Consider the following 12,382-nt stretch of genomic DNA (forward strand, 5'->3'; position numbering starts at 1 on the left):
CGTTTAAAAAGGTTAGGAGTTTTCTCCAAGGACAGAAGGACAGATCAGTCTACTGAAGACTATCATTTAATGTATCCATAAATTAATCTGAATTGGTTTAATATCTGTCTTTTAGTATTAGCTGCACAAAGAGAACAAACAGTACAAAAATATTAATTAAAAACAAATCTGAAAAGGCTCAGAGTTTCAACACAAACTAACCCAGCAAGCTGTCATTTATTGCTTATTGGTTACTTCAACTTTTTATTTTATAAGTTAGACAGGTAAGATATCAAATACTGAGTTTTTTCTAAACTTGCTGAATCTTGCCATTCTGTCATACTATTATGCCATCTGTCAGAGGCATTCTTTCAGATCAACGTTTCAGTACGTTAGTCACAGATGCAGACAAAGTTCCTACCCCAAGAAACTCGAGACAAGTTGAAATTCTGCAAGAACAGATTCTTACAAAAACTGATTTGGTGTTTGGTTATCTAACTAAACATTTCCGTAGAGAATGGTCAGTTCCCATTTTATGAAATCCCACTTTGTTAGAAAACAAAGCTAATCATTACTTATCCATGGCATTTTATGTAACTGGATGAAATAAAAATCAAGGCATTTTGCTGCACCGTAAATACACATATGGCATGCAATTCCTATTCTTGTAATAGGAAGGCACATGCAGTAATAAAGTCAAAATGCTTCTAAAATGTTCGCTTCTAAAGAATGCAGAAACACTATGACTTTGGGGAGCTTCATGTGCCTATCCAGTAATCCCAAATAAACACCCATTGTGCTTGCACTTATCAGCTCTACAAACGTGCCCTACAATCCACTGTATTCATTCTGAAAATCAAAACCTAAGAGGTTTCTCCTTACCTTCAAAAGGTTTTGATTTATATCTTGTTTCATCTTAACCCACACAAGTTAGCATCAGAGGTGAAAACTGAACTCCGTTTCATTGCATTGCTTTAACAAACATATATTCAGCCCACCCCGAGTTCTGAAACACCGGACCTGACTCTCCTGCAGCTCTGTACACAGAATTGTACATCCCACACATCTGAGTTTGATAATAGGCAACAGTGAGGTTGGCTGGGAGATTGTAATCTACTTCACATGAGAGAAGCCTTCACTCATTCAGCCCACTGTCTTTAAAAGTGCCCAGAAGACAAACCAGCAAACTTTACAGTATTAGTATGTAAATTCTTTAAACTACACATGTCAAAAATTTGAGAAACATATTCCTTTCTAAAGCAAACTTTGAAAAAACATCTCTATGTCAAGTTCCTTGCAATTCTTCCACAGGGTATCATACCAAAGGATTACTAACTTTTTCTAATGACATTTTTCTAATAATTGAGCGAGCTCAACTTAATTAATTGGTATTTCATTTTGTCTTTTTGCATAGGAGAAACAAAAGCACTTGAGATTGACATCTAATATACTTGAAGTAATTTGGAGTTTCAGACACAGTGAAACAGCAATCAGCAAATGTCATGGGTTATTCATTTGAAATAGTTTACATAAATGAAAAGATTTACCTCAAGGTAAGGGTCAACTGTTGCTCCTTTGACTTCACTAAGTCTCCTACTCTAAAAGTTGTACAACCCAGGAAGCTTCGCTATAAAACAAAGTGGAAAGAAAAGACAACATCTCCATTAATTTTTGAAGTTTTAATGGTTTCTTTTCAGTCTCATGCACAGAAAACTTTCTTAGGTAGCTAGCAAAATATTACATTGCCACATTCTGCTTTGACACATTACCCTACAGAAAGTTTTTGCGCATGTGACATGATTATCAACAATTTGTTAAACTCTGGTTTTATGAGCAGGAACCTTTCTCATTAAGCACAAACAGCCTGACAACCTGACAAAATAATAGGCTGTAAAATGTACAGCTGCAGGAAAATTTCATTTAGTATAAGCATTTGCATTTTGGGTCATCTTCTTTACTAAGTGATTTCTGTATTACCAGAAATGTTAAACCTTCAGTGTTTTGCCGATGCTATTCGTGCTATAGTTATTCCTCAAGCCCTTAGGCGCTATCAGCTTTGTATTCCAAATATGAATATATTTGCTTGAAGAAGCTGTTTTTTATGTTGAGTTCAGTACAGGTTAATAGAAATGTTATATTCTTCTAGATTATAGCAATGCTTGTAAGCATTGTTCCTTTATCTCCATTGTAGGGTGAACCCATTCATGGCAGGACAAATTTTGAGAAATGTGCATATCTAACTAGAATTTCTAAATTTAAGTTAACCTACAACACTACCTTTTCTTTGTACCAAAATCAGCTTCATGCATCATCAAGAAAATAGTGCAAAAAGTAAAACATATTCATCTTCTTTTGCTTTAGATCATTTTTCACCCGAGCCTCCTCATCTCCCTACCGCATATTGCTAAAACCTCGCTTGGCTAACAATATTCTTCTTAACCCTGGGAACATTTGGAAAGGGGGAGAGAGATATGTGGAGCAAAACTCTGACATGGGTTTGGTCTCTTGGGACTCCCACTTGCACTACAACAGAACTATAAATCCATTTAAGAACACTAAGTAAGAAGCAATTCCTCGTATGACAACTGTAAGCAGCAATAACCATCATTCTTTCATACAGAAGCTTTGGTCACTGTACCCACTAACCACCTCTGAGGGTTAGACCTAGTTCTCCAGTGTCACAGAATTAAAGCTGTATAGTTTTATAGGTTTAAAGAAATCAATTTATTTGCCTGCTTCATATTCTTAGCTTATTTGGAATAAAATTTGTGCGCCTGAAATAATAATGCAATTAGAAATTACCTGTAAAATTATACAAAGTTGTGAATAATCCCATGATCAAAATGAAGAGAGTTATGCTAATGTTCAAGGGATGTCATTTGGAATGATGCTGGAGATTACTTTTTCTAAACTGATTTAGATACAAATATTCTACCCTGGGGCCTGAACTGGCAGTCTACAAACCAATCTAACTTTGCATGTGTGACCCAGAGAGGTTTGAAAATTAGACTTTAACAGAACTGCCGGTGTAGTGCTAATTACAGAGCAACTTTTCTCTGTAATCTTGCTAGTGGAGTACTTATGTTTATAAATCTTAAGATACGAGCCTTGAATACTTTGATGAATAATCTTACCTAGCCAAAGAAAAAGTTCCTGCAATAGCTAGATGAGAAGTTTGAAAAATACTGATTATTTCACTAGGATTTAACTTACTGCCAAGCTATGGATTTTTCAAACACTAGCTGAAGTGTTGGAAATCATGCCAAGCAAGCCCCAGTACTGCAGGAAAGTCAATGCCTTAGAATAAAAGTGTTAAAATTCACTTATTTTGAATGTTTGCAAACATCAGGTCTGATGTCCACCCCAGATGGTTTGGTTTTTATTTAGCCATAGGCACAGACATGACCATGTAATGGCAGACCACCCCTAATCTAGACTGATAAAAGTGACTCTGGGCAAAACTGGTTAAATTGATAGCTGGGACTACTACATCTATTCACTAGCTTATCTACACATATAGCACGATGTAATATGCAATAATAAAGATAATACGCATCATTATTATTCAGTGCTTATTTTCCCTTCTAAATTTTGAGTCATTTTTTTTCTCCCACCTCAAAAAGAACCTCCATCTGCCAACTCCAAAGACATCGACTCCAGTTCAGTAGCCTTCGATATTTTTCCACCTATTGACCTCCGACTCTGAAGCAGTCCATGGAGCTGTTAAAAACCACTTCTCAACAGACTTCAGAGTACAGCGGCCAAAGTATAGCCAGGAGGCTTTGATACAGTTCTAGCAGGACCAACCTTTCCCACCCCCAGCAGGCCTCCATATTACCTCGTAGCAGCTAGCCTTCCCAGAACCAGAAACAACATCCCAATTCCTTTGCCAAAAGCAGTCCAAACTCATACAGAAAATAGTGTGTCCTTCATATATCACCAGTGCAATTTCTTAACCAGAACCCAACCAGAACTGCACATGAAAACCTGAAAGCTGAAGGCCAGGCTCACGGACGCAATGTGATTCCAATCTAGATTGCTTGTATGGCAGTAGCAGCAAGTCTAGGTGGCTGTGCTTGCCTTGGGATAATTTTAGTTGAAAAGGATTTTCAAAAAATAAGCACATGGGATGTCATCAATCACTGAGTCTGTTATCCCTGCCATTATTCTTTATTTATTTAACCCAACTTCAGCTATTAAAAAAAAAAAAAAAAAAAAAAAAAGCTTGTCAGCTCCTAACTGTTTAGCAGTTAGGCAGAATGCCATTTCTCTTTTTTGGGTGTCTGTCTCTGCTGAGGAGGTGCAAAAAAAATCCATTAATGAACAAAAATTGCTTACTCCAACATCTGTTCTTGGCTCCTTGTGATCAGGTAGGACACTGGTGCAGACCTGAGAAAAAAAAAGCAAACGGAACGTCACTCTTTGTTTTTACTTTCCAATAACAATAAGAGAAATGCTCATGCTTTTTTTTCCCCCGATACTTTGCACGATTTAGAACTGATTTTAAAGCGATATATATAATTTAATAATAATCAGTTAATAATTCAAGCTCAACATCTTCTGGTTTCTGTCAAGAAGGAATGGAGTCTTTCACCACTACCCCATTTACCATGAGTGCCAGTGTACTTCAGCAATCTGTGGGAAGCCTTATTTAGATATAATTTTATAATTTTTTCCACTACTATAACATTAGGAATTCCAAGGCATTCAGCTTTTTCCAGAACATGAGTACTAAATTTTCAAAACAAAATCTGTAATTTAAAATTTACCTGTAAATAGTTCAAGTGACAATTGAAAATGCATTACTGATGCTTCCTTGTTGGTGATACTTGTCTTACCCTTCTGCAGACCAGGGAGGGAAGGAAGAAATAACTTACAGCAGATCTGTTTCTTAAAAGAACTGAAGGGGTGCAGGGTCTGAGCCAGAAAAATAACTAAATAAATGTGTCTTTCTAAGGAGATAAAAATCAGTGCACTGTGCTAGCCTAAAACAGGTAACATTGGGCCCTACACAGAAGTACATTCTCGGAGAAGTATTACCCTCACTTCTCTGTGTACACACACACACACACACACTTTAAACAGAGCCATCATCATGGTACTTGACAGGCGGTGTAGTCTCGTCCCTCTCACGTTGTGTATTGGTTCAGTTCCCAAATTGGTTCAGTTCCCAAATGTAGTTAAGCTGCCAGAGTACTACGATTATCAGAGTGCCCTTACAATGTGTGCACATGGGCTCATGCACGCGCCTTTACAAAGACAGTTTGTAAGCAAAAAAAAAAAAAAAAAAAAAAAGCCCAGAAAAAAGCTCTACTCTCCAATCACAGTGTTAAAAACACACAGACACACAAAAAACACCACAAAAAGAACAAAGAAACACAGAGCATTTTGAAGAGTAAATATTCTCCCAGTACATTACTGATTAAACAAACAGCTGTACTGTTCTGAAACCTTGTCATAAACCAATGTTTCCCTAACGTCCCCAACAGTGTCCTAAAACTACAAAATCTAAATACAAAGAGAAAAAGGTAGATTTTAATCTCAAACATCCATTGCTGGCTTAGAATTTTACTTTTCTCAATGTTTATTCTAGGTTTTTTCATTAAAATGCAAACCTTTGAATAATGAGTTTATTCAGGACTGGGATGAGACTGAACTTCCCTGGAAAAACACACATTAGAGTCTTACCTTTGGAGACAAAAGATGTATGAAGAGATCAAAAAGTAAGCATGAAGTACAGCTTGTAAGCTAGACCAAGTGCAAAATATTTACAATGAGTATTCATTCCAGTGAATTAGTGTTTGTAAAATAGTATGACTATTTTGTATACGTTACTCTTTGTAACACAAGTGCAGGAGAGTGAATACTGATTACGCATTTCCACTTCTTTAAATCACAAACAGAACCATAATGAAAAAAAGAGAGCGAGCACCCTAGTATAAACACAGAAGCATCCATCCTTATACTGTTCTAGCGCATCTATTACAGACATACCTAAGTGTCAAATTTCTCTAGGTATAAATGCTAAATCGAGCTTTAATTAACTGTCCTTTGGTATAACGCAGCTTTATACGATCAGAACAAACATTTCTTTTGGACATTCATGGCAGTCTATGTCACATCCACACGCTGCCAGGCAAAGCACAGGACAAGAGAGACCATCAAAAGTGGCCATTGACTTACATGCTTTAAAGCCAGCACCTCCTAGGAAGGCACTCACGATTTTACTCCCTCACTGCAACTTTGGAGGTATAAGAAAGCAATACGTGCAGATAGTTTTACTCTCGTGTCACCCGGAGGTGCTCCAAGACAGGGACTGTCTGCACCTTGCCTGCCCTTGCAGTCCATTTTGCAAAGAAGGCAGGCACCAAACTCTGCTGGCACAACCCCACTCCACGGAAGGCTCACGCGGACCCTCAGTCACAGTCTTCTCCATCATTGACCAGCCAGCCACATTGCACAACCCGCTGGAGTCAGGGAGCAACTATATTTCTTCATAATTATTCAGTCACAGACACTAGAGCCTCACACGTGTGCTCAAAGAGCTGAAACTGGGACTTCGATTCTGCAGCAATATTGATCAGCTTTTATAGGCTAGCTCCCATTTCAGTACACATTGCAAATTTATTTTTAAAAAAAAGATACTGATGATAGATAGCACATTTACCAGTTCTTTCCCTTCATCAAATAGATTAGCAACTTGCTAAAAGTTCAATTGACATAATGTAGTCAAGGAAAGGAAAAAGCTTCATCAGTCCTTTGTCAGAGACCTGTTTATGTGATGGAGGACATGATGCTATGACAGTCATTTTCCAACCTTTTTTGCACAATTATTCTTAAGAGTCCATGTAAACTAAAAAAGTAAATCCTTTCACAGTAGGCATATCTACAGATCCAATGCAACTACAGTGCCAAGGGAAATGCTGCTATACAGAGAGACTAACAAGTACTAAAATTGGACAAATTTGAAAACAAGTAAAAGGAAATAAATGTTATCAACCATAGTGCAATGCTTTTGCAGTGGTACACTTTCCTTACTACTTGTATTTCCAAATTAATTGCATGGTATCATATTAAAATTTCAGGTTTTTATATACCTGAAAGGGCTGAGTACAAGGGCAGGAGTATCTGCATACAGTTGGATACTTTTTATAGGTAGCGACTAATGGACTAGATGGAGACTCTCTTGCACAAACATTCACCTCTGCAGCACAGAGCACAATTTCCAAGAAAGAATATGAGGATAATAGAAAATACTAAGTTCTTAGTCTCTAAGAGGCATCACAAACTACTTTCCTGCCCAACTTGTCTGCAGCTGAGTATCTTTCTGCTTCTCTGTGTAGGCTACATCCTTATATTCTTTCTAGAGACATGTAGGTGTACCTCATTTACCAACGCATGGCACAGGATAAGCATGAGGAGACCACTCTGAGCAAAGGCTGAGGTCTGCAGGATTTAAGTGCTTATGGAGGTGCTTACCTAGGTGTATGGACAACAAAGAGATATAAACAAAAGCCCAGGTATTTGTGACCAAATAACATTTTTCTTTACAGCTGGGGCATATGATCACACCTGCCCTCACAAAATTGAAAGCCAAACTTCAGAAAGAACATATCACTAGGGAACTCTCTAATGCGTGTTTCACAAAAAACACGCCACCTCTGCAACATCCAAGTGGAAGCCGGGATACGCCAAGTAACAGAAAAATCCATACAGTACGAGAGCTTTGTGACGTACTACAGAGAATCAGATCCATCACAGCTTACTAACTCGAGCTAATTGCTAGCCATACCAGAGCTGTAATACCTTGTACCGTGCCTTTGGGAAAAATGCTACTGACCTTACCCATACCGTGGGTCCATAGGAGCTCAGACTGCAGGAGGACTTCACAGCTCAGGTATATGGCCAGGCTCAGGCTGGCTCAGAGCTTCAGCTGCCAGCACAATTAGTCTGCCAAGTACCACCCGGCACTAAAAACTGGCTGTACTGAAGACATATCGGGAGGGGAAAAAAAAGTGGTTCCTATCATTGCTGTTTTCCCCCAACAAAGCACTGAGATCATCTACACAACTTCTTTCCCAGTGTGCCCTAAAATTGAAACACAGAAAAATGAAAATCATGTACTTGAAGCACAGTTATAACAACATCACTATATCTAAGTCTGCTCATTTCCACAGCTATTCATATGATAAATAACTAATCCTCAAAGACAAAGGCTCAAGTTTGATTTATCTCTTAGAGTCCATGTAAATATGAAAAAACTGCCAAATCTAGCCATATAAATCTAAGTAATCTTAATGTTTGCAGTGTATGCAAAGAAAAAACAGAAGAAAGGAGACTGTTTATTTACCTTATTAATACAGTACACAGCATGGGCAGTAGGGTTTTCTAAGCCATTTGAAACAATATTTTTTTCCACTGAGACACAAAGATCTATCAACTGTAAGAATATGTGAGGGATTAAAAGAGACAAAGAAAAATGGCTTCTATAAGTTAGAGATAACTAACATCTGAGCCTTAGCTTCATTAAAAATAAATGTTCTGCTATTAGCAATTAATTTGCTCTTCATTGAGACCTGGGGTACAGATACTCTGCTGATACCAGTTGCTGTTGCTTCATTGCTTTTAAGGGAGAAGAAAAAGCCATATACTGCTGCACTCAGTTAGCCCTTAAAGAATTAAGGCAGACTTATGCCGCAGAACATTCCTCTTTTGCACAATGTAATCATTATCACTTGCTCTGTGAACAGCTGTTAGCAAAAGATGACCCTTGCACTGTGGTTTCAGTGCACAGTTTGCCTCCATGAAGAAGGAACTATGAGTGATGGTTCAGCCACTGCAGGGGTCTGAAACAGCGTTGGGTCACAGAGCTGGCGGCTGCAACGCATCCGGCCGCGACAGGGAAGCAACGCAGCAGCCGCCCACCCGCCGAGTCCCCCACAGGGGAAGCGCTCACTGGCTGGCTATCAGTCACCCTTCTTCTAAAATTCAGGTTGTTGCAATCATTGTAATGACTGATGGTACCGCAACAGTGAAACGCGAGTATTTTCTCCATCTCGCAGTTCTTCTGAACAAAGCCCAACCATGTAAAAAAAACAAAACAAAAACAAACAAACAAAAAAACACCTTCATGTAGTCTTATATGAGTACTAGATAGGCATTTCCTCAGTTAAATTTTTATATACTACAGCACCATGCTTCAGGTATTCAGTCTTCACAAACTGCCAGTAAGCCCTATTACCATCAGTGACTCAGTCGGCCTTTTCCATGATGATTTCAGGGAACCAACCCCATGTAAATCTTTTAAAGCCTATTGCACACCGAGAACAGCCCACAAAATGTGAAGAGCTCAAATCCCACTGAGGATGCTTGGGATGCCTGTTCTTCCCTACTTGCTTTTGCTGCAAAACAAAATCACAAAAGGCAGATTCTAGCTTCTGTCAGCAAGCTGGTGATGGAGCACTCTCAGGCTTTTTAGGCTATTCGTTTATATGGGGCATCCAACAGGGAGTTACCTGCTTAGATCTGAATACCTCAGGCTCGTTATTGCAACTCCACTGTCAGAAGAGCACTGAGACAGACTCCACAACCCAAACCAGCAGCAGCACTTAGCTGAGACTAGACATACTGAAGAATTACATCCTAAAGAATACGCGAGAATGATGGAGAAAATAAGACATGGAAATACACACATAGGCTTTCTTTTTTTTTTTTTTTTTTTTTTTTTTTTCCTAGCCATACACATTGCTTTAGCAAAAACACAACTGATCTGGTAATCTCACAGTCTGTTTGTCTCTAACCCAAGGGCTCTCAAGCTGGAATTTCAGGGAATGCACCCCCATCCCAGAAAGAAAGCGTTCAGCATTGCTTATGGGGCCCGAAGCAGCTGGACAGCAAAAATCTCATTTCTGATTTCTGTATACAGCATCAGAAAACCTGTGCCAAGAAACCATGCAAGAGAAGCCAAGGAAAGAACTTGTGCTTTAGCCACTTATTTCAGGGGATGCTTGAGAGGACACAAGCCAAGGGTGGCAAGATGCACATACAGCTGTCTGATAAACAGCCAAAGAGTCTTTACTGTACTCAGAGTCTCACTTAAGTGTATGACTCACAGCATAAATTAAGGCAAACATTGCTGGACCAATCAGGTGAGCTTGATAATGAGATATAATTATTATAACAAACTTTTGCATCAAAACTTGAGGAAAAACCTCACTATGACTCTGGATATCTTGACAAAGTAAGTTGAAATGCCCAATTTCTTCTTTACCAAGAAAACAGTCTGGTTTTGCACACGCTGAAATCTACACGTCATAGTTTGCACCTCTTTGCTTAAAAAACACATTAAGTTCTTCAGAAACCTTATCATAAATCAAAACATGCCACCGTTTGCACTAAGGTGCAAGTTACTGACAAGACACAAAGTTGGTATCTGCATTTAGTATGGGTATTCCCAATACTCCCAGTTCTTGAAGACTGCAACCTTTACTCAAAGCCTCTGTCAGTTCCTGGAGGCATTGCCTACCAGGGGCTTCACGTCCCACATCTTGAACAAATGATTTTTACGTAGGAAGCAGAACTAACCAACCATCAACTCCCTGAGGAGGGAGAAGCAATGAATTATCATTAGGTTTTCCAAAGAGAAGGTTAAGATTTCCTTTTTCTTTTCTTTTTTTTTTAGATGAATTTCAGGGTAAACATTTTACAGGAATTCTGCTCTGCCAGCCAGTCTCAACCCTCTCTATTTTCTACTCAGTAGCTACATTAGGGAATTCCAGTGGTGAAGTTACCAGTATACATGCAGTCGCAGCAGTGTCACCACCAGAAAGAGCCTTTGTGAAGATTTAAGATGAGTAACATCACTTCTGCCATGTCTGTGCCATGTTTACAAGCACAGCCCATCAGCCACTATTCTGGACATCAGCAGAAGACATGTTCTAAGAGGCAGAGAAAACTGCTATAGCTCCACTGCAGATAATAACGTGTTAATGGTATACAACGCTCCCTGACTAATCACACCTCCCTCTGAAGTAGCAACAAACATTTAAAAAGCAATCAAGAATCTGACATTTTAATAAAAACAAATAAAAGTAACAGCAACATAGGACTGTAAGAACCACCACATGATTAATTTCAGTATTTTACTATTACAGACACAACCTAATAAAACCCCTTTCACACCTTTTTGGACTCCACCTTAAAAGCATTTGAATTTCTGTTCCCACTCTTCTGACTGGCAGGCCGTTCCTGAAACTATTGCTGAAATAGTTCAGGGTCATGCTCTAATTTGTATACTAACATTATTCATGGAGATTTCATATTAATTTTCTCTTCCGCCAACATTGTCTTTTAGCTAAGTAATTGTTTTCCCTTCCTCATTGTGGCCTCCTGATGCATTCATACAAAAGCAACCCTCATACTTCATTTTATTAGGCTAATTAGCCGGACTTTTCCAACACGCTCACATACCCGAGAGCCTTTCCTTTCCCCAGATCATCCTACCTGCCCAAGTTCCAACGCATTTCTTGAGCATGATTGATCAAATTGTTTACAGTTTTCCAGGTAAGGCCTATCTTGATCCATCAGGGAATCCTACTTGCCTCTCTCACTGCTGTGTTATGCCTGTTGCTCAGTCGTGTTTTGATCAACCTGTGTTCTTCTTTATCATCTCATTTGTTTCCAGTATATGAAGTCTTGGCTCATCCAGAAAGTTTATGTTAGTACAAAAAGGTAGGGTCCATGTATTTGGAGACTACTGAACTTCCTCTTATCTCTAGTATTCCTGGCTCTGAGCTCCTGGGTCCAGCATCATGGTTCCCTTAACAGACCACACCTCCCCCCTCCCCCGCCTTAGGAGATCAGGAGCCTTCTTCACAAATGAAAATTTGTTCTAATAAGTAGAAGCTGGAAAAACTCTTGCATGCATTTCCAGATAAGCAGGGAAAATAATATTCATTGCATGCTCAATGAGGATTTTTCTTCTGTTGCTATGACAGTGTGCGACAGTGTTTAAAAATACTAAGAAAGTTGCAGGGAGGACTAAAGTCTGGTGGCCACGTTACTTAAGGAATGGTAATTCTCCTCTGATCTAGGTAAACTCTCTCATCAGGTATACCATGCTAGAAGGCATAAATATGGATTAGACAGATGAGAGGGAGTAGATAATTTTTTTTCAGGCTTCCTATGAGCTCTTGCTTTCTTTTACCGAGTAGACAGGACCTACATATTAATAAAAGCCCATTGTAACAAACTTATAGCCATACTTCCCTAGATAACAGCCCTTCCAACCTGAACAACTGCAGTACTGTCATGCAAGAAAATGTGTGTCCGGTGCCCCCATAAGCTTCATCTACCTTTTTTACAGTCCACACATGCTTTAGGGGAGCAAGGAGTTTTCTCACAG

General features: G+C 39.0%; 1 protein-coding gene across 13 annotated transcripts in view; it reads right to left on the minus strand.

Annotated features, from left to right (window-relative positions):
- INPP4B (inositol polyphosphate-4-phosphatase type II B) overlaps nt 1-12,382 on the minus strand; it is a 400,661-nt gene that overhangs the window by 131,776 nt on the left and 256,503 nt on the right. For all 13 annotated transcript variants that reach the window (XM_064510757.1, XM_064510756.1, XM_064510754.1 and 10 more), the window contains 2 exons: nt 4,318-4,368; nt 1,527-1,606 (listed from right to left, as the gene is read on the minus strand). In XM_064510757.1, the coding sequence (XP_064366827.1) occupies nt 1,527-1,606; nt 4,318-4,368 (131 nt within the window). The remainder of the gene's footprint in view (nt 1-1,526; nt 1,607-4,317; nt 4,369-12,382) is intronic.

Source organism: Dromaius novaehollandiae, chromosome 4 (genome assembly GCF_036370855.1).
Source record: "Dromaius novaehollandiae isolate bDroNov1 chromosome 4, bDroNov1.hap1, whole genome shotgun sequence".
NCBI classification, from domain to species: Eukaryota; Metazoa; Chordata; class Aves; order Casuariiformes; family Dromaiidae; genus Dromaius; species Dromaius novaehollandiae.